We start from the raw sequence: 22,453 nt of genomic DNA on the forward strand, positions 1-22,453 counted from the left end.
ACACACACACACACACCCGTCCCTCAGTGGCAGGGCACCTAGTTGCAAACCACGTGGCAGGAGACCCCAGAGAGCCACAGGGGAGTACGGAGCTCAGCATCAGGCTACTCCACGTGGTCGGGGAGCTCCACCAGCAGAGCTCAGGGCCCGGAGCAAGTAGGCGCAGCAGAAGCGGGGCTCAGCCCTTTGGCAGGCGTCATCTGACAGCTAAACCTTATTGCCCGCAGGTGAGATGGCCGCCCCTCTGGAGCAGCTGGCGACAGGTAGGCTTCCCACCCTGCCCCCTAGGGCGCCCACCCTCATGACACCCGGTGCCTTTCCTTTGGGCCCTGTCCTATTGCCAGCAGGCTATACTGCTGGGGTTACATGCACTCCTTCCGTCTTTCTTCCTTCCCCCCTGGACAGGGATGCCACCAGTGAGCTTTGCAGCTGTAGATCGGTCCCACACAGATGACGCGGATGGGGGTTTGCTCAACAGCGATGCCTCCAGCCTTGGTTCATTCAGCTTGGACTCGCTGCCTGGAGACACGCAGAGTGGTAGGCCAGTTCAGGGGGAAGGGCCTGGACTTGGACTTGTTCTGCCACTGAGCCAGGAAGGGGGGGGACCTTACCCTGGCAGAAAGGGAGAGCGTGGGTGGCATGCCCCTCTGGTACCCCCAAACACGGTCCAGCCTCTGCTCCCAAGAAAACCCCACAAGCGCCTCTGCAGGAGGGCATCAGGAGGCAGAGGGGAGGGCTGCGGCTTGATGAGGGGCTCCAAAGCAGCACCTCTGGTGGGGCATGTGACGAAGCGGTCTCTGGCTTGCAAAACTGTCTGCTGCAACAAGCGTGTTCGTCTTGAAGGTGCCACAAGATGCATCTTGTTGGCTGCTCCGGCCTCACCGAGGGTAGAACATCTTGAAACTGAGCAGGGCAGAGGAGATTGATCCCAGGCAGCACTTCCAATTAGTGGGACAACTTGCAGGAGGTGATGGGAAAGGCCTCTCAGCCAGAGACCTTGGAGGGCCACAGGAAATCCGAGGAGGCCGCGGGACTGCCTTGGGAGAGGACCGCTTCAGGTGCTCAGTTCCTCTCTACTCCTCTCCCCTGACACCCATCTGCCGTATGTGCCTTCTGTTTCAGGCCCTGCCATGGACACACCTGCCCAGTCCCACGAGTCCCAAGAAAGTAAGTGACCTCTGCATTTGGGGCAGGGCAGCCTTCCTTCTCCCGCCTAGGACTGAGCCACGGTCTGGGTCCAGTCTGCACAGAGAAGTGGGCAGTGTGGCAACCCAAAACAAGAGGCACAGTGGAGTGAAACACACTCACATGCGCGTGCACACAGAAATCTGGCTGACAGCGAGTGAGGTTTTTGGCTCATGGAGCCCTGTGACACACACACAGGTCATTCTCACCCCCCTTTTAACAGAGAGATCATGTGTTGGTCTGCGGCTCGTCTGTGCACAAAATACGTGCTCTGCTACTGAGCGATGTGCAAATACATTATTAGTCATGGCTGAGCTGCTTCCAGGGGGCCTGTGGCAGGCAGGCAAAGACGTGTTCGTGTCAGAGGGCTCACCTGGGACCCTGGGTCATCGGAAGCCGTGCTATACCAGGTCGGACCACGGGTCCATCTGGATCTGGCTGGCCCCAGCTGTGGTTGCCAAGCGCCTGCAACAGGAGGTGCTGGGGGCTGAGCCCAGGCCCTTCTGCATGAAGAACAGGACGGAGCCCCAACGGGACTGTTTTCCTTCCTAGGCTTGGACCACGACTTGGATTCGGAGGAGTCCCTGACTTCCCAAGGTCAGTGCCAGAAGAAGAGGCCACGCCCACCTCCTCCAGGGCAGTTTGTCCTGCCCCTCCTTTGAGTCTTTGGTTTTAGACCCGTCTCTGGAGGCCGAGGCAAGGATGGGCCTGCCCACGTGGACCTGGCTGTGGGTTCCCTGGGGGGATGGCAGAGGGAGGCCTTGCTCAGCCCTGCTCCACGGGCCCTTTGACTGAGGCTTGACTGAGAACCTTCTGCACCTCCAAACGATGTGCTCTGCCACCCCCTACGGCCCTTCTGTCTCCCACGGGCAGGGGAGAAAGGGACGGGGATGGAACGACACCACGGGGACTTCTGCGCTAGGCACGGAGGGAGGAGTCGCGGGGCAGTCCCGGCCGAGGAGGTGAGCGGATTTTTCTTTTCCCCAGGAATGTGAGCTGCCTTCCTCCCACCCCACCCCTCCTGAAGACCCCGAAACTCCAGCGGACAGCCATTCTTTGTCGGCTCTGGTGCTGCTGACCAGCATGGGCGCTTGCTTCCTGCCACTCACTGCCATCCATGTCTCCCGGAGCGGGGCCCCCACGCTGACTCTTCCCCGGTTCCTGCCCCTGCGTAGCAGCATGTATCCCAGATCCAGGCCCATTGTCTCCGGCTTTTCCAGCAGGCTCTTCAGCATATCGCACACCTCCTGCTCCTCGGCCCTTGGCCAGGCAAGAGGCCCAAGGGCTCTTCCTAGGGTCATGCCCTCGGAAGGGCCCAAAGGCCTTCAGATCTGATCCCCCTGCTCAGAGGCACCAACGCCTGTGTGTCCCCGCCCTAGCAAGTAGTGCCACCATGTGCCCAAGGAGGGACCAGGGGCACAGTCCAAATGCTGACCCAGCTTCTTAAGTCAGCGAGCCAGGCCGCACTCCTCAAGGGAAAGCCACACACCTGCCCCCCCCACCCTTGGGCCAACTTGCCCAGGAGCCACATGCTTTCCAAGCACCAGTTGGGTCACCAGGCTCCCACCCGTCGCTGCCTCTGCTTTTGGAGCAGCCCTGGCTCAGGCCTCACTTCCTCACAGAGACCTCTGGGCAGGAATGCTGGCTGGAGGAAGTGGCTGCCCCCTGGTCAGGCTGAGCGAGGGACTCTCCGTCTCACCGTACCCAGCCTGGGATATGCAGTGCTTAGCAGAGGCCTCAACACCACACCCAAGTCTGTAGCCAGAGATGCGGTGGTGGCAGGCTTGGTCTGGAAGGCAGGGGGGAGAGGAAGCCAGGGACCTCAGCATGTCTGCTTGTGCCCCCTCCCCAGCCTCCCCCACGTCCACCTGCCACATCCTTCAAAACTATGCTAAGCAATGAGGCAAGGGTGGGTGCCGATGACGGCAGTGCCCCTGGGATGTGGGGCTGAGGTCCTGTGGCGGTGGGAGCACGTGTGCCCGTCCAACTGTTCTGAGATCAGGGCGCTAAAAGCAAGGGTGGGGCTCGGAACGGGGGGCCAGAGTTGGGGGTCCGAATGCATCCCTCGCAGGGCAGATTCAGCCCCATCCTAAAGATCCCGGAGAAGACCTCTCGGCCAGAGGGAGCCACTGGCAGCGAGGTGAGACGGCACCCAGCTGGATCGGCCAGTGGTGTAAGGCAGCCTCCGGTGCTCAGCTGCACACGGCTCAGAATCCTCCCTCCCTTTCAGACGAGTTTGCTGATCAGCCCGACAGTCAGTGCAGGGGTGGGACGGGACTTCTTCCCCAGGAACTGGGGCGAGGTCGGGGATGGCACCCTCTCCGCCCACAGACCAAGGGAGGTCTGCCAAGTGTTTCATATTGCCCGGTGAAAGTTTCAGCGAGGTGGGATTTACCTTTTTAGAGTCACGAGCAAAACCTTTCAAAAATGGTAACCGATACAAAACGCCTCCCAGTCCTCTGGATTATTCATCACGACCCCCCTTGTTGGCGCCTTCGGCCAGGAGCCAGGCTGCTGCGGGAGGGCCGCTGGGGGCCCTTCCCTCCCAAGCAAGATTGGGGGGGGGGCGCCACCCAGGAGCAGCACTGGGGGAAGGGGGGCCCTTTTCTGTTGCTTCTGCAGCTGCTCTTTGTTGCCTCGCATTTGGTTTTGCATGAAGCTGTGTGCCTCCCTCCTCCTTCAATAAAGACGAGCAAACAGCACAAGCGTTTGGGCGTCACAGCAATGGGTAAGGGTGTGGGGTGTGGGGGAGGCTGGCAAAGGGATCCTTCTAACACCCCCCGGAGGGGGGAGCTTGTACCACGGCTGGGCCGTGCTGGTGAGATGCTGCTGCTGACGGGGTGAAGGCAGTGTTGGTTTCCCCTGGCGCATACACACTGTCAGGCTACCTGTGGCAACCGGACGGGTTTGTGGGGCACAAGGAGGAGGGGACGGACACACTGCAGAGTCTGGGCCTGGGACTACGTCGCCGCCGGCTGTGTCCAAGCCAACACCCTGGCCTCTGATGCTGTAGGGTGGGAGACAAAGTACCTGGAACCGTGTGCAAGTTGTCCGGGAGTGCACAGCCAAAGATCGAGCCCCTTATTTGGAACGGCAAGAAATGTGTGCCCACCTGACCCCGTCCCTTCCGCTTCTCCTTCTGGGGTTCAAAGGTGCCTGTAAGCAGGGAAGGGCCTCCGTGCCTCATCTCTACAGGGATCTTCCACATAAGTGTCTTGTGAAGTCCCGTGTTTAAAACCATGAAGCCTGGACCAGTCTGGAGGGGGCCATTGCTGGCCACGAGTTCAGTGCCCGTGCTGGCCCAAGCGCTCTGGCTTCTCTTGCCAGCAAGACCCCTCTCGAGGAGGAAGCCGCTCATTTCTCAGCCATGTTCCACTTCCTGGACAAAGCACCCCAGAGTGACTAGTCGGGGGTGGGGCTGCGGCACAGGTGCAGGCCAGGAGGAGCAGGGCCTCCGCCTAAGGCTCAGAGAGCTGCTGCCAGTCAGAGCAGACAAGGCTGACCCTGAGAGACCAATGGGGCCTGACTCGGGAGAAGGCGGAGTCAGAGGCTCACGTGTCCCTGGGGGGCTCCTGCTGGGGCCAAGCGGCCAACGTGGCACTCTGTTCTCCCCCTGCCAGACTCGGCTGCTCACTCAGGCCGTGGTGGCTTAGCCAGGTTTCTTTCCAGGGTCGACTCAGGAGCTGTGTGCTGGAATCTGGTAAAACGACATTTTCCTTCTGCCCAGACCCCCCTCTCTGGCCTATGATCTGACAGGTCGGCTTTGTTTGGAGGGGGAGGGCCGGATTCTTTCCACCGTGAGTATTAGGATAGAGCAAAAGGAGATGCAGTAACCTGGAGCGCGTGTGCCAGTCTAAATCCCCGCCAGTCTCAGCACTGGGGATGTAAAATGTGGGGAAATGGATCACTGAGCAGTTCTCTTGCCCTGCTGGCAGGTCTGACGTCTCAGCGCTCATGCCAGGCTCCAGGGGTGCCTCTGGCAGTGGAAAGCACAGCATTGTGGGACAGCATTCCTCTAGGGCTAGGTGATTACAGAGGGCACACCCATGTGAGCGCTATGTCAGTACTGAGGCAGACTGTGCCGATGTGTGGCTGTAGCACAAGATCCTTTCTCATGAGTCCGCAACTGATGTGGGGGGGTGGGGGTGGAACCCCTGTAGCAAATGCCTTGCCTTGCCTGGCACCATTTGGGAACCGTGGAGAGGGAGGGCACAGGCCACAGAAGGGAAGGGGCAACTACCGAGTACCACCTGGTTCTTCCTCTTTGCTAGTCTTCGAAGAGCCCTGCTGGACCAGGCCAGTGGCCTACCTAGTCTAGCATCCTGTTTTGTACAGCGGCCACCCAGTTGCCCTCAAGGGCTGCCTTCCACAAGGGCTGCCTTCTCCCTTTTAAATCCGCCTGCACTTCCGGCCATGACTACATCCTCTGGGCCTCTGGCAGTGAATTCCACCACTGCATTTCTTGTTGAGTAAAGAGGCATTTCCTTTTGTCCTTCCCTATTTCCCAAGTTTCATTGGGTGCCCCCCAAGGACAGTATTATGGGAGAGGACCTTCCCTCTCTCCACTGTCTCCACCCAGGCATAATTGTATCAACTCATATCAAGCCTCCCACCTAGTTGTCTTTTCTGTAAACTGACCCCCCCCACACACACACACATGGTCCTGTGATCAAAGGTGCTCCAACCCCATAATCATCTCGGCTGCCTTCTTCAGCACTTCCCCCTGCTCTGCCCTGTGTGTTTTTGAGAAACGGTGGCCAGAAGGGGCCAGAGTGAAGGCGCCGTCCCTGTGCCATGTGATAGCACCAGGCTGCCTGCGTTTGTGGGCCAGGCCCCTGTGAGCTTGCTGCGCATCTCCAGGCCTTGCAAGCCCTTTGTAACGGAATTTCAAACAAAGACACGGAGCCAGCAATGAGGCCTGGCTCCGGAAGGGCTTGCCTTGCTCTGGCCTTTCGCCACCCAGCCACCTCCACAGCCCCGCCTCTTTCACACGTGTAGGGAAGGGAGGCCATCAGAATAAGGCTAGAGAGGGGCAGGGGAGGCAGGAGCTCTCGATAAAAACCCTTAGGCTTGGACCGCAGAGGTGGCCCAACGGCCCCTGCCCCGGCTGCAGGTTTTGACCACCTGTGGGAAGATGGGAGGGCAGCAGCGCTCCTGAAACAGCATCATGCCCTAGATGGGGCTAAGGGGGGTGAGGCTGAGCCAGAACTCCTCCTTAAGCCCTTCCCAGCCTGGGCTCAGCTAAAGCTTAGGGCCCATTCAACACCCTGGCCCAGATGACCAGCCTCGCCCAGCTCCTCTCGGAGTGGCACCGTCAGTCTGGTCTGGAGAACAAGCTGCAGACGCCATGCGGAGTGCTGCCGTCCTGGACCACAGACTGCTTGGAAGTCTCTCAGCAGAAGCAGGGCTGGGCAGGGAGGGCGGCAGAAAAGCCCCTTCGCACTTGGAATCCCAGCAAGCAGCCAAAGGGCAACAGCTCAGCCGAGCCTCTTGTGCACAGGGGCCGAGGCCTGAGCAGCCCCTGCTGCTGACAGGGGAACGAGAGCAGCGGGAAGCAGCCCCTGCTGGGCACGGACTGGGGCCCGCAGGCAGGCAGTGCGTCCCAGCAGCAGCAGCGGCAGCGGCGCAGGACCCTGCCCATTTTTGATTTAGCAACTGCAGCATTCCAGCCACGAGAAAACCTACAAACGATGAACCACCTCATATAGAGAGAGAGATATATTTGTATATGTATATATAGATATTTATATATCAGGGGAGAGGAAGGCTGGGATGGAGGGGCTTCTTCTCTCATGTAAAAATCCAAAATACATTTTCTTCTAGTAACAATCAAAGTGTGAATGTACAAATTCTTACTGCTAAGCCAAGGAGAACAAACCCCAGTAGGAGAGACACTCCAGGAGGAAGAGACGGGGTGGAGGGGGGGCGGCTTCTCGCGTGGGGGCCCCCGAGCCTCCAGGAGTCCCTGGCAGGGCAGACCGACGAAGGGGCCCAGCCCTTGAGCCCCGAGGGGGGCTTTTATTTCTTTTTAAAAACCAACGTGTTCATCCTGACTGGAGGGATCCCCTCTCCCCTCCACTTTAGGCTGACCCTCTAGCACCTTCCCCCCGACTACAGGGCAGGGCAGGCATCGGCGGTGACACTGCTGACCAAATGTGCTTGCCACCCACCATGGGCAGCCCCTGCGTAGTGCATCCATGTCTTCTTTGAAGGCCTCCTGCCTGCCCAGAGCTACCATCCTGGAAGAGGGGGTCGGACACCTCATTAAGCACACACACACACGGGACCCTTGCGTCGCTGGAGCGCCCAAGAGAGTGAGGGGCTCATGGCAACACTGGCGCAAAGCAAGGAGGCAGCTGGCAGGCCCTTCCCAGGGCAGTCTCTCTTTCCGCCAGACCAGGCGTGGCCTTAGGAGACGGCTGGGTCCTTGGGTTTGGGGTGCTCTGTCCCGGAGAGGAGGGAGATGGCGGGGTCCTCCAAGTAGTCGTTTCCCTCTGTGAAGCAGGGCCCTTCCCCCAGTTCAAAGAAAATGGGCATGTCCAGGCTGCCCACATCCACAGAGCTTGAGTCCACCAGGAAGAGGGGCTGGGCGGTGTAGTGCACCAGCTGCTTGCCTAGGAAAGGGCACAGACAGGCTGCATTGGCAAGGGCAGTAGGGAAGGCCCCAAGGCCGAGCCCTTCCAGGGGCAGCATGGAGCAGAAGGCTGCAAGAGGGCAAGGAGGCAGGGGAGGGTACTGGAGCCACATCGCCAACCCCAGCAGCAGGTATGGTGGGGGCTCTCCCTCACGGCCGGCTCCCCCGCACCACACGCTCAAGGAAGCCTTTGCTCCCACCCAGTGGGGGGGGGCGGGGGAGGTGGGTGCTGGCTGGGGGAAAAGCCCAAAGAGCACCGGGCAGAACAGACAGGAGGGGAGAGGAGGGTCGCCCCACTGACCTGCATCTGCTGGGGAGGCTTCTGCCTCCGCAGGCTTCTGCTGCTCCTGGGAGGACAGGAGGTCTTGGATCTGCAGGGGGGGAGAGAGAGAGTGCGTGTGTATGTGTGTGTGTGTTGATTAGACGACCCCCCCCCCAAAGACTCGGATTAAGAGGCAAGAATCGACTTCCCAAAGGCCAGCAGGAAGCTACTTCCACGGCGTGGCTTGGACAGCCGCACGAGATTCGACTCCAGCACCGCAGGGGTTTCCCTGGGCCCCCATCTCCCCTCAAACGATAAAAAGCAAGGAAGCTGAACTCCCTGGGGGCATGTTCCTCACGGGTCGTGTGTGTCTGTCTTGCACTTGGCCACCCAAAATGGCACCCCAAAATTGCTTCTGAAGCACTTGCCCAGCTTGCCTTGTGGAAAAGGCTGTGCCTGGGTGTAGTGGACTAACTACGGACAGGCTCCCGGGGGCACCAAAGGCTACAGAGAGAAGCAAAATAAAACAAAAGTCCAGCAGGGCACCTTAAAGACTAGCCCCCTTTGCTTCAATAGGAGCTTTTGGGAGTCAGTGCTCACTTCTTCAGATACGTGAACAACATGTGGGGAATTCTTACAGGGAGAATCACAGAAAAGGGGAAGGAGGCTGGAAGAGGTTTGATGTGAATTCCATCGTCACCTTCCAAGGGCCATCTTCCGCATAAGGAACGGAAACTGAATTGGTGGTTGTACATAATGGATGATGAAAGAGGTCAGGGAAGAAGTGAGCTCTGTCTCATAAAGTTCATACTGAAATAAGGAAACACAAACATGTTTAAGATGCCCCACCAGAATTTTATTTTTCTATACCAGACTAATGCAGCTACCTCTCTGAATCCTGAAGGAAGGCATGCGGGTGTTTGGACTAGCTTGAAGCTGATTAATGCAGAAAGCCTTGGTAGCATCTCACATGCAGCAGCCAGCTCTAGAGACCCTGAAAAGCTGCGGGGAGGGGATGGCTTATAAGACGGCTGGAGGGAGAAAGAAACAGCCTGCTCCTTTTAGCTGCGTGGGAGAGCAATGCGGCGAGGGGCCCGCAGAGCCCTTGACTCGCACACCTCTGAGGCCTCAGTACTACTGGGGGCAGGGGGGCACTTCTGTACAGCCCCTCTCAGACATGGCACGGCTAAGCTGAGCCCAGGGTGGGGCAAGGTACGGCGAGGCAGCCCTCCCTTTGGGACAACTGCAGAAGCGAACTCACGCTGGCCAAGCTGCTGTCCAGGTCTGGCAAATTCACATCCGCCACCGTCATGGAAGGGCTGAAGAGCTGTCCGTGGGGAAAAGGGAAAGACTGTCAGGAGAGAATGAAGCACCACACACGTACACGAACACACGTGGCCACGTGCAAACAGGGGACTTACGTCCAGGAAGGCGCTCGTGTCTACGCTGAAGCCGTGAGTCGTAAGTATGGTCTGCAGATTATCCAGGCTGGAATCGATGGTGTCCAAGTGATCGCTGAGGTCGTTTCTGGGGAACAACAAAAAGGAAGAGCGCGGCAAGGATCAGGTCCTTGTTCCTAGTCAAGCACTTCATACTAGTCCAGTCCCCCCGAGGATGTGTCCACCCCCTCAACCTGTTCTCAGCACCAGGAACCTTCAGCGGTGTTTAAAATGGCAAGAGAAGGTTATTTCCACAGGGAAGGGATAAAATGCACCAAGCAGCCCGTGGCTTCTTGCTTGACCCCACTAAAGGCACGAACAGGATCTTCTTCCGCCTACGAATGGAGAGAAGGTGGACACATCTGCCAGTGCCTGAGAATGGCCGGTCGCCTGGCCTGCAGCGGTTTCCCCCTCTCTGAAATCCACCTCTCTTGCTTGTTACAGCAGGAACACTGGCTGTCAGCTTTGGGCTCAGGAGGCTATTAAAGAACCCTGGCTGGCTGGCTGGCTGGCCCTCCAAACCAGCTCCTTCGGCAGTGCAGCAGACAGGCATGGCTATGATACACTGGGGGAGGACTTGAGGGGTGCTTGCGAGGGTTACTGCAACCCCCCTCTGGTGCAGTCTGCAGTGGCAGAATGTGCTCCAGGACACTGGAGAGTCAGCCTGCCTTGGAAGCACGGCTAGCCTGAAGCGGCCTGATGCCACTGGGAAGGAGCGGCCGTGGCAGTGCTCGAGTCATGCAGAGGAGATGGCAGGCAAGCAGGATGGACTGGCGTCCAGGTGGGGAACTGGGCTCTCGTGCTCCCGTCCATTTTCTGATGCATAAAGCCTGGAGCTGAACCAGCTTTTGGAAGAAAGGCTGGAGGCCGGTCCTCGGCCGGGGGAAGCTCGACTGGCAGCCCAGATGCCGTGCCCCAGTATGGCGCTTGTGTCCACTGGAAAGGGATGGCTAAGCTGCAATTAAGCCGACTGCCGGAAGAGGCGTGAGCAACACAACCAGCCAAGAGGGGGGCTGCCACCTCCCGCAAGGACTATCAACCTCCTCCGGGGAACTGCAGGGTTGCCGCACTGCCCCCTACAGCCCGGGACAAGGAGGACTCTCCTTCCGTGCCCAGAGGGAGAACAGTGTCATGCAGACTCCGTCGTGGGGGTCAGGCCCCCCCCCGCCACTGTAACGAATGGCCTGTATCTTCTCCACACCCAGGGCATCCCAGGCAAAGAGACTTTGACTCTCCCCGCACCCGTGGCCCTGTGAGGCGTCTCCCATTCAGTGTCCAACTGGAAGCGGGACCCAAGAGGAGAGATCATGGGGTGTGCGCGTGTGTGTGTGGTGTGTGTGTGTGTGTGTGTGCAGATGCTCCAAGGCCCTCATCACACTTCCCCTTCCTCCGTCCCACCTGTGGCTCCTGCATCTGGTCAGGCCCAGCACAGGCACCACAATCCAGACCCAGACAGGGACTGAGGCTGCTGCCCATCAGTGAACCTAGCCCTCGGCCTGCCCAACCCAGGGCTGCTCCGGGGCTCCTGGGGCTCTCCAGGGTCTCAGGCAGAGAGAGCTCCTGGCCAGCGCTGCTACCCGAGACCCTTTAAAGGGAGGTGCTCTGCCACTGGGCCGCGATGCTCCCCTGCCACACACCCAAGAAGACCCCTCCACTTCACCACAGGGGGCGGGGGGGGGGAGTTCCCACAAAGCATGTGGGACGGCTTGAAGGAGGACACGGGGACATCCGCCCCCAAGCAGCACAGCCGCTCTCGTTCCTCTGCATGCCTCCCCTCCCTAGAGCGGCAGAGCCATCGGGCAGGGCAAGAATCTCAGGGCTGCAGGTTCAACTGTGCCTGAGTCTCCCGTCCCCGTCCCCACAGGGAAGCGTCTTTCGGGGAGGAGGGCGTGCAGGGCACCTTGGCTTCCTGTCCATTCCCCCCACTCCCCCTGGGGAGCAGCAAGCTATGGAAATGCTAACCCTTGCTGTGGTCGGCAGTGCAGAGAGGAAGGAGGAGGGCTGGGGAAAAGACAGGTGATCTCAGGCCTCTGCGGAGTACGAGCCGAGCTGAAAGAGAGAAAGTGAAGAGGACCACTCGACTCCGAAGCCCCCCACACCCCTCGCCTGCGGAGGCAAGGAAGAGCGGAGGACGGACTCTGACCTGGGGCTCTGGGTGTGTGTTTCTCAAGCAGCCCAAAACGTGAGGGTGAGGAGCACCACTGGGGAAGACGAGAGGCAGCCACTAGCACAGATCTCAGGGCAGCGGCAAGTGCCTCACAGAGAAAGGCCTGGCTTCCTTGGCACTGAGCCTGCTCCAAGAGGAGCTCCTTCCTTCACAGCACCGGCACAACTTCATACGCTCAGTGGCAAAGGAATGCAGCCTCCCCCGCCAGAACTGAACACAACAGGGATTTAGCAGGGTGCAATTCCTCTCCAAAGACAGCAAAGGAGAAAACAGGAGGGAACTAGTTTGCTCCCAGGAAGCGTCCGTTACGAACAGTGCGGCCAGGGCACCGCGGAGGCCTGCCTGGTGACTGATTCAAGGCACACGGCAGGAAACGCTGCCGGTTCCAGAGCGGCGACTCCTCCTGCTTACTGCAGGGCTCTGTGCTGCCAAGGGGTGCTCTGGCACCACACGGCTCCTCCCTGCTTGGAACAAAAGAGCCAGCCTGCCGGCTAGAGTGTACTCCCCCCTGCCCCACAGGGAACGAGGATGGGGGCACAACTGCGCGTAGGGCATTCTTCTACTCACTACGGGGATCTGATTTACACTCCTGCTTAGGGCCTCTAAGCTGGGGCAGGCTGAACACTTAACAGTTGTCAAAAAACGACGACCATCTAGTCAGCACTGGGGGGGGGGGGGGCGCGATATCTGGCTCTCCTGACAGTACGAACTGAGCACGAGCTCCCTCCCTCTGGGTGAAGGAAAATCTTTCCATGACACATGAAGAGATGCAAAGACCTGGTTCTCACTGAGGTCCCCAGCCTGGGCCTGGGCTGGGCAACTTCAGACTGCGGGGCGGGGGGGGGGGGGGAGGAATCACTCAAATGGGTGCTCTTCCTTCCAAAGACATTCCCTCCACCCAAAAAACTAGGAAGAGGCCAGACTAGAACCCTTCTCCCCTGGTGTGCTAGCTTTCTAGGTGCATGGATTTTTTCCCCTGGTAGAACCCTCTGCCTCCTCGTTACCACCTCATTCTGCTGCACCCCATGGTGAGCTCTCCTGCTGCAGCCCCTGCTGGCCAAGTCAGAAGAAGGTACCTGGCTGACAGAGTGCAGCAATCAACCTGGGACTAAAATAACCCCGAGACCCTGACGAGCGCTTCGTAGCATTCACCTCCCATGCTTGTGCTTCTTACTGTTCCACAGAAGTCCTGAAGAAAGAAACCGCGGCCCATAACCAGGGGCTAAACAACCTGGAAGATGCCTTTGCAAGGAGATGTATGAAAAAGCCTTGGACAGCTGCGCTCTGTGGAGTGCCTGAGCTCTGAGCCCCGGGGGCCCTCAGGCAGGGGAGGAAGGACCCCTCCCTGCCGAGGGGGCGCTTCAGGATTCTGCTGGGCAGGAAGCGCCAGTCCTGGGCAGCAGTCAGCAAAGGACAGTCCTCAGGCCAAATCAGGCCAATGGCCCACCGGCCAAAGAGGACGTGGCACAAGGAAGGAAGAGGTGGAGGAGGAGCATGTGGAAAGGAGAGTGCTGGGCATGGGGGCGGCAGGACCGGATGACTCACCGGCCTCATCCTCGACTCTTGACCGCTCGCCAGTTGTGGATCTGGCCAGCGTCTGACTCAGCAGCCTGCTTCTCCCCCCCCTAGACTTACTTGTCGAGGCAGGCGACGCTGAGGCACTTTTCGGAGGGCTGGGGCTGCACGAGGATGCTGCCAGCCGCGGGGGCTGCGGTGCTGCCGGGCTCCTCTTCCTGCAGGATGGAGTCAATGAAGGCGGCGGGCGAAAGGGGGGTTTCGACAGCAGGAGCCTCGGTCTGAGGGCTGTGAGAGGGGCTGGGGGGCTCCTCTTTGATACGGACCACAGGACTACTCCTGAGAAAGAGAGAGAGACAGAGAGAAACGGGGGAGGGGGGTGAGTGTAAAACAGCGTCCGCCAGGCAGGCAGGTCATCCTGTCAAGCCAGGTAGGCACAACGCCCCTGCATTTTGCACTGTCTGGAAAGAGTGTTCTGGTCCCATCTAAAAGTTTCCCGCCTGGGGCAAGGATGAGCTTCTCCCTTCCTCCTTGGCTGGGTTTGGTACATGAATCAGCCCAGCACACAACCACGTTCCGCCTGCCCCTCAGCCACCTTCCTGAGACGTGGGGATTTGGAAAAGAGGGAGTGGGGGTGGGGATAAAGTTTCTGTGGCAGATGGAAATTCCCTCTAGCACTCCGCCCCCCCCGCCCCCCACCAAACAGAGGTGTGGGAGGTTCAATTAGCCCCACCGGAATGGTCAGCAGGTATAAAAGAACAAAGCGTCCATGACCCATTTAGGCAAGCATCTGGTTCCCATTTCAAACCGACGGTCCCTGGCGGAGGCACACACAAGGCATATAAACCAAGATGCAGATGATTCTGCAACAGTGCCAGTTAGTTCCAGCCAGAGGTGGGGGAACAAAAGCCGCTGGCCTTGGGCCCCCTGGGCATTTTAGGGCTCTGGGGTCTGGGCAGCATGGAGCTGCTGCACAGAACAACTGGAATGGAGAAGACAGAGCGGGTGCCTGCAGGCTGAGCTTACCCAGCAAGGGGCGGCCAAGCAGATACACCAAGACTCTGCTGCAATGTGAGCACACCCTGAGAAAAGCATCTTAGGGGCAAGGAATCCTGCACTTGGGTGACGGCCAGCTCACAGGCTGCAGTGGCTACAGAGCAATCTCGCTGGCAAAATGGGCTAGGGGAGAGCTGGCGTACCTCTCCCCAAACATACTGCGAGAAAGCTCTTGTTTCTGCCACAAGGTGGGCCTTCTTTTGCTTCCCACTGATGGCCTCCATGGTCTTATCACACTTGCAGATACCCTGGAATGCGAAAGTGACTCAGAGCTCGGCTGGCACAAACAGGGGCTCTGCAATCTCCTCTTTTACCCCAGGGTAAAAGGAGTAAAAACTGTTTGATGCTCTCAGACTTTGAGAGAGCACCAGAGCACAACTGCTGAATAACCTCAGCTAGGAGGGGGTGGCTGGAACACTCTGCAAGTCCTTGGAGACCGGAGTGAGCATATCAGTGCGAGACCTTGACTGGGCTGCCTGGCAGACCACACGTCTTTACCGGACTAACTCAAAAAAATAAGAGAGAGAGAGAGAGAGAGAGACCACGTCTGCCAGAGACTAGGAAAGCGAAGAGACACTTGGTCAGAGCACCTCTTAAGGGGGAGAGGGGAGGAAACCCGGCCGACCCCTCACCCCATGCCCACCCGCTTCGATTTCCACATCTTCAGCACTGTCACCCCTCCACCTCCAAGGTCCTCCCCAGATCGAAATACTGCACTCAGAATGATGGAAACACACTGCTGCTGTGATGATACCTTTCCTCGAAGCTGCTGCTGGGGGAGGCCGAGGGGCTGGACTGGGCCAGTTCCGTCACATCCGAGATGATGGGGCCGCAGTTGGCAGAGGAGTCAGGAGAGTACAAAGCGGAGCCACCGTAAGCTGGGGAGGAGGCCTGCAAGAGATTGGTAAGAGACTTTCCCACAGCCCCATGAGGCCGTCCTGTGGGCACAGTGTGCCTCTTGCCTTCAAGACAAGCTGCTCTTTAGCAAACAGAGGGCAACATCCAGGACTCCAGCCCACCCTCTGCCCCGTCCGATACCCAGCACTCACGGAGTAGGGGGATGGGCTGTGGACACGCTCCAGCGAGTACTGGCGGCTGAACTTGGGCATCGAATGTGCCGAACTGCCGTCGTTCAACATCAAGGGGCTGGAGAGAAAGGAGAGAGCCATGAGGCAAGGACAACGCAGGCAGAATCTCCTTGCTGAGAGAGGAAGAGGAGGAATGAGGCAGGCAGGCACAACTTCCTTTTGAGCACGGAGGACCACTGCACCAAATTACCCCCCCCCCCGACACACTTCTACCACTTGCGGCCTGGAACCATGCTTCCATCCTGCGGTGGTGGGTGGGCATTTCCTCATTCCTCAAGTTTCTGCAGAGGCCATTCCCAGGCTTCACGTGCCATCCGGCCACAAGTGCAGCAGCGCCTTCTCATTAACCAGTCAGGAGAACTTGACCCGGGGGCCTGGCTGGGGAACAGCACAGGCATTTCTGGGACCAGAAGCCCCCACCCCACCCTAGAATGGCCCAGGAATGCGCGTTTCAGGTTGCGCTGGGCTTCACCGAACCACTTGGCTGAGAGGGACTGGGGTGGGGGTAAATTCCGAGTGGGCCGGCCTTGGCACAAGGAGCTGTGCTTCCCTGGGATGATTTCACTGCATGTCAGAGACCAGAGAGCCCATCCAGACCCACCCAGGCCAACCAGGACTGCCTGCTTCCCCACAGCCTTTAGACTGCTCCTACTGCAATTGCGGGCTGTGCATGACCAGCCCCTGCCCTCACCTGGTCTTTGCCTGAAGCCACAGCTAACACATTCCCTCTTGGGAGTTCAGAAAATACCCCTGCACCTACAAGCAGCTTCCAGGAGCAACCAGCAATGGACAGAGGAAGAAAATTAAGAATAAAAAAGCACGGTAAAAGCCAAAGGGAGGGGGAGTATGAGCAAGGAAGCAAAGTGAGGCGAACACAGATGGAGGACCCTTCCAGAAATGTTTACCAGGGTCATTCCTACTATGACCTCTTTTATTTTCCAGAGAAATGTGCAAACTTCTCAGCCACAGAGCAGACCTGCGCTGAAGAGTTGCTAGACTTGGACTGCCTGCCGTGTCTACGGCGTGTTTCTAGAAGCGTCCTCCACATCCTGTCCCTGCGCAGCCACTTTAAGAGGTTCTCCCAGCCAAGATGAGAAGCAAAGCCCTGCTGAAGCAAGCATGTCTCTGTGGCAGACCTAAAGACACACCCTGAGCCCCACTTACATCTTCCTCTTCACCCCAAGAATACGATTGGACTGCACCAACGAGATCAAGAACTGGATTAACTACGGGAAGGAAAAAGAAAGCCAGTAAGACTCAAGCCTGCTGCAAGCTGCAGGGGGGTCCCAGGGCCCTCCTGCTCCACTGACGCGGCACACGAGGAAAGGCGCACGCAGCTCACTCTCCAGTCGGTGGGCTAGCACGGTGAGGAACTGGGAGGCCCAGGGGCTAAGCCGGACAGCCCTCCATCCCTCCCGGCCCAGATCCCCACGGCGACAAAGCCCGGGCACAGCCCTAGGGGGTGAGGAAGAGGCCACGCTCACCTTATTGACCACCTTCTGCTGCTGGGCATGCTTCTGCCGCAAGCTGGCCACTTCCCGCCACAGGGCCTCGTTCTCACTGCAAGGAAGAAGGGAGCAGTCGTGACTGGAGGGGAGCAACGGCCTGGCCCGCCCGGCTTGGATGTGAGCGAGCAGCACCTTCAGGAATGCAGAGGAACCAGGCAGGCCCAAACCGCTGCCCCCAGCCAAGGCCGTGCTGGAGAGGCGAGTGGTCTCCAGCCTGGGAGGAAGGCTGGTTTTGGTAGCAACAATAGCCAGAGCACAGCCCTGGTCTTTGGCACTGGAAAAGTCCTAGCCTTGTTATGCCAATATAGATTAAAATCACATGACAATAATCAATACTGAAGAGTACTAGGCCAAGCTCCTGTATTCTCTAGATGAACTTTTAAACTTTGCAAGAACTTTCTGTGTATTTATGTATTGTCGAAGGCTTTCACGGCTGGAGAACGATGGTTGTTGTGGGTTTTCCGGGCTGTATTGCCGTGGTCTTGGCATTGTAGTTCCTAAGGAACTACAATGCCAAGACCACGGCAATACAGCCCGGAAAACCCACAACAACCTTTATGTGTATTTTTTTCTGTGTGTTAGGTAATTCAACAGGTGTGCTTTCATCCTTAGACAGTTAATTAAAATAGTGGACTCTATCGAAATTAATGTTCCTCTATCAGAGATTCAACCAATGGTGATCGTTCAACTTAACTTTTCCTGACACTTGTTAGATTTGTAGTTTTGTTGTGCAGATCCGAATATGACATAATTTTTCACTAATTGGAAGGCTGTACTATGGAGATTATGAATATTCAATGAAGTGTCAAACCAATCATTATTTGCTTGTGCTATCATGTGAATAGACCTTAAATATTTGCATATGATGAGGTATAAAGTTTCAAACACAGATAGTATGGCAGGGTACTGATGGAAGAGATCTCTTGGGAGAATCTAGGTGAGAACCTATCTCTACCTATGTATTTCATAGAAACTTTGAGCATGTTAAACTTAGGATTAAGAAATGTTAGCAAACTTATTTCTTATTGCCTTTCTGTGTTCTGTTTTTATAGGATTTATATTAATAGCCTTTTATACTTTGATTACTTGCTTCATTAAAAAACTAGGGTGTATTTTCAGTAAAGTAAAATAAACTCTAGACAGGTGTCTCTGTGTTTGATAAAGAGTTGCAAAGCAATATTGAACCCTATCTAAATACATGTACTGATAAACAGCTGGTTCAAAGAACTTCTCTGTTTGACATGTCTAAAACTAATTGCTGCAAGCTTCCCAGGAGAGAGATTCATCGTTCTCTTGGCTAGTCGAAGCTGAGTTTCAGACACCGGCAAAGGCTCGTTACGGCCTTACATGTTTCCCCGCCACAGAATTCAAGCTAGATGCCAGGAAGGGTTTCCTAAGTGGAAGCTGTTCCATGCTGCTGCTGCTGCCCTGTCAGGAGACGGAGGCTCTTTGCAGGACGCTGGGCCGGTACCAGGCAGAGAGGCATCAAGTGCAGTGGTTGGGCTGGGTGTCGATCTCCTCCCCTTATCAGTCCTCCGTATTTGGCATTAGCCTCAAGCTGCCAGTTATTCCTCTTCCAGTTATTCCTCAAGTTATCTGACCAGTCGACGTCCCCAGTCCAAACACCCGCTGCTCATTCCCTGCTCTTTCCACCTCCCCTACCTGTGAGCCTTCCGCTTCTGAAGAAGCCATTTCCGGCATGGCCCAGGGCAGAAAGACCAGGAGCAGCAGAGACCAAGCTGGAGACAGCAGAGGACTGGAGCAAGAAGGGCCCTGAAAAGAGCAGGGCGAAACACGGGAGGGCCGGGGGCAGACACCCTGAAGCAACTGCAGCCAACACACTCGAGAAACTGATTTTTATTCCATGACTTCATTTATACCTCACCTTTCTCCCCAATGGGGGCCCAAAGCGGGTTACACCATTCTCCTCGCCTCCATTTTATCCGCACAGCAACCCTGTGAGGGAGGTTAGGCCAGGAGTTTCTGAGTGGCCCAAGCTTCTGTGGCAGCTTCGATGGCAGAGTGGGGATTGAACCTGGGTTCCCAGATCCTAGACCGACACTTTAACCACCACGCCACACCGGCTCTATCGGACAGAATGGGCAACTCCCTTGCCTGCCCAGTTACGAACCTGCCTTCCCTGGCTACACAAGGTAAGAACCCAGTCAGAGGCTCCTCAGCCACGGCCTCTCTGGGGAGGGGAGCAGGCAGGCCTGCCGGCCTCCCTCGAGGCCCACTTCTGGATTAGGCCGGCTAACCTTTGTCGGTTCAGGGAGCACCTTTGGCCAGCAAGGCACACGGGCAGCGGGAGGAGGAGTGGAGGAGGGAGAGCCTGCTCCGCTTTGCCAAACCCTCGCGCTTGGCACTGAGCCTGCCCAGGCGGCACCTCCTCCTGCCCCCATTCTGCCACATCCAAAGCACCCCACTGGCCAGCCAAGAATCACTTGACCGAGTCACCTTTCAGATCCCCCCCGCCCCCCCCCCCCGGGCTTTCTTCCTCTGAGTGGCCAAAGGAAGCACAGCAAGAAATGCTGCCTGGCCAGCCCTCATTTGGGGGGGGGGGGAGGAGAGGAAACGTGATGCTGGCCTGGATCTGCCTCACAAGCCCCCTGGATGACAACAAACATCTGGCTGCTGCAGCAACCGACAGCTCTGGAAAAGGGGCGAGCAGCCTGCCGTGGATGCTCTGCAGGCGGGCAACCGGGGGGGGGGGCGTGCGGGCGTATCTCTATCACTCTTCCTAACCTGTATTCATTTTACAAAAGGGAGACATATAAATTAAGAACAAAATTCATAACAGGTGTGAAATCATCCCGAGCTTTGATGGCTATGGACAGGTGGCTACAGGAGAGGGAAGCCCGCAAGGGATTTGGCGTGCAGGTCAACGGACTGGGTCCACAGAAGTGCCTGGAAACAAAAACTGCCTTTGGTCACGTTCCCTGCTTGAGGAGGAAAGCATTTTCACGGAGGAACCTCTAGAAGATGACTGCAAACAATGCCCTGTTCACAAGACTGATGCCCCACGTCTCCCTTGAAATCCAAACAGCTGATCAGTCAGCTAAACGCACAACTAATAATCTAGAATAGAGGCTTACAACAAAAACCGGAAAACCTGTAATTATACACAATCACTGAACATTTTCCAAAGAAAGGGAACTAACAGGGACTCCTGTGTGTGTGGGTTTTTTGGTGTGCAACCAATTTAGGCAAATTCCTGAAAAAACAGGTCGGGTCCCTGGAACACCCAGGTTCAGAGGCAGTCTACCACTGAATACTGGTGTGTGCATGTTTCTAGTCCAACGTGACCTCTGCAAAAACCTGGCCCCTTGGGAAGCAGGATGCCGGACACACCTGGGTTTGAAGCAATACGTTCTTCAAGGTATAAAGGATTATTTAAATGGCAGCTAGACACACACTGGGCGGAATGCTGCAGATCCATTCTGCTGGCAGAGGCACTTTTCCCTGTGGAACGAGCTCTCCCCATATGCCAAAGCACCTCTGGAACAGAACTGTGAGATCTAGCCTATTGCCTTTTAACTCCCCAGTTTCAATTTAATTGATGGGCATAGCTAATTAATTTTTTTGTGATTCTTTCAACCATGCTGTGGGGGTTCTTTGGACATTAGGACAAGCAGGACCCAAACATTCTAAGCAAAGAACAAAATCACGTTGTTGCCTGGTATGCAAAGAAGACCGTCGTGTTTCACTGGCCCCAGGATATCTATGAAAGAACATCCACCACACAATGGCTGATGGCAAGCCCACACACACACGCACACACAGCCTTGTGAGCTGCACTTCCTTGCAGGCTTTGGCTGGCTGGAGGGGCTGAACAAAAGCGGCCTCCTTGAAAGCCCATCCACGTTCCACAAACTGCATGGCAGTCTAACTTTGCAAGGAAGGCATGTGGCGCAAGACCCTGAGGCTGGGATGCGGGGTGGGGTGGGGGGGGAGGGTTTTAAGAGAGGCAGGTGGGAGAGGGTTAGAGTTTATGTCATGCTATAAAACACTGGCTAAATAAAATGCTCCTAAGATCTTTTCATAACCTCTGAAATGAAACCTTTGAAGCTGGCCCTTATAAACTCTTCACCACCATTTCATTGCCCTATAAAACAGTGTGCAAAAGAAAGTATTCGAGACGCCCATCTTCTGCTCCAAAAAAGATTTTTAACTCTTTGTGAGCCGTTCTGGAGTGCTCTCCTCCACCTCCACCCCCCAAGCTGCTGGTTGTTCTTTCCCTAAAACTCTGAAGTCTTCAGATGACGGGAAAGCCATCTCCCTGGGTCAAGAGTGAGGTGTGTGTGTGTGTTGTGCTACAGGTTGTAAGAGGAAACCCCAATCCTTTCCACAAACATGAATGTTTGCAGTGACAGGGGAGGAAACAGGCAAAAATACATGAAAGGGTCCTGGGGCAGACCACCGTCTCTCCCTCTGCTCGGGGAGGGAGTCAGACATGGAAATGTCACTCTTGGCCAAGCCTAACTTTAAATACGGCTGAGGAGCATCAACAGGCAATGCCTGCAGAGCAAAGCCCCCCAACTCCTCCTGAATCCTTGCTGTCACGGCCTCAGTGAGCCAAGCAGCCTGCACAGACACAGCGTTTCAGTTTTCATGACCTCAAAACGGCACACTCTTCAAACACGACCACTGGGGCAGGGCTGGTGCTTATGCTGGACTGCTAATAGCTGTGCTTAGAGGAGTCTGATCTGTATGATGGCGTGTTGCTGCTGTAAGCTGCCTTTGAAGGAGGAAAGGAAGCACACAAATTTTAACACGTGACAGCTCCATTTTTGTATCAAAATCTGAGAATCTGCTTTACAGGCTGTCCTCCATGCCAGTCACCTACAGACTGCCCTCTGCTCCCTCTGCAGTTTGGTCCCTGCCTGCCTGCTTCTACTCAGGGCACGAGGGCACTCATTCCACTGCCAAGGCCTAGCCTGGGCCCTGATTGGCAGCACCGGGGCCCACCCTGAGAAGACGGTGGGACAAAGCCAGCACCCTCCCTCCCACTGACTGGCTCCATGCTCAGCTGCTTGTAGTTCGATGGCCAGGCTGAGGCCACCGTCTCTGCTTCTGGCACTTGGCTCATCTTACTCTCTTTCCCAAATCACTGCCAGCAGCCTCATTATTGAGCTGCTCTTTGGCTCCTGCAAGCCTTTGATAAGGCGACCTGCAGGTGCTGTGAAACAAACCCCCCTCTGATCCTGGAGTCACGTGCCCTCCTCTGTTTGACGTGTTAACATTGCACAGCGCAAGGCAAAGGGCAGAGGGCTTAGCAGCAGCGCTCTCGGCAGTCACTTAATTGCTTAATCTTCCACCACTGCGTCTCTGAGGAGGCTGGATAATGACTAACTTGGAAGAAGTGCTTTATAAAAGGCTGTTCAAATAGCTTTGAAACTCAGACAAAACCCACCCACTGTATGCCTCTCCGCCCCCTCCCCCCCGCCACAGGAGCAATGGTACAGTGTGTGGTGCATCAGAACCCACAGTCAACAGGCAGATCCCAAGGTGTGCTGTATGCACGCATTAACTCTGGGCTCAAACCACTGGATAGGACCAACTCAACTCTTTTTCAGGCAAGATGCAGAGCTTAAACAAA

General features: G+C 56.7%; 1 protein-coding gene across 4 annotated transcripts in view; it reads right to left on the bottom strand.

Annotated features, from left to right (window-relative positions):
- Positions 1 to 6,931: 6,931 nt before the first annotated feature.
- Positions 6,932 to 22,453, bottom strand: part of HSF1 (heat shock transcription factor 1) — a 46,720-nt gene continuing 31,198 nt past the window's right edge. The window contains exons 5-14 of one of the 4 annotated variants that reach the window (XM_054986019.1): positions 16,831 to 16,906; positions 16,511 to 16,572; positions 15,308 to 15,404; positions 15,013 to 15,149; positions 13,323 to 13,541; positions 11,483 to 11,569; positions 9,503 to 9,608; positions 9,343 to 9,408; positions 8,121 to 8,190; positions 6,932 to 7,799 (exon numbers count right to left, since the gene is read on the bottom strand). In XM_054986019.1, coding sequence (XP_054841994.1) covers positions 7,594 to 7,799; positions 8,121 to 8,190; positions 9,343 to 9,408; positions 9,503 to 9,608; positions 11,483 to 11,569; positions 13,323 to 13,541; positions 15,013 to 15,149; positions 15,308 to 15,404; positions 16,511 to 16,572; positions 16,831 to 16,906 — 1,126 coding nt within the window. In that variant the 3' untranslated portion in view covers positions 6,932 to 7,593. Of the gene's footprint in view, positions 7,800 to 8,120; positions 8,191 to 9,342; positions 9,433 to 9,502; positions 9,609 to 11,482; positions 11,570 to 13,322; positions 13,542 to 15,012; positions 15,150 to 15,307; positions 15,405 to 16,510; positions 16,573 to 16,830; positions 16,907 to 22,453 lie in introns of all 4 variants that reach the window. The other 3 variants (XM_054986018.1, XM_054986021.1, XM_054986020.1) reach the window with 3 other exon arrangements.

The sequence above is a fragment of the Eublepharis macularius genome, chromosome 7 (genome assembly GCF_028583425.1).
Source record: "Eublepharis macularius isolate TG4126 chromosome 7, MPM_Emac_v1.0, whole genome shotgun sequence".
NCBI lineage: Eukaryota > Metazoa > Chordata > Lepidosauria > Squamata > Eublepharidae > Eublepharis > Eublepharis macularius.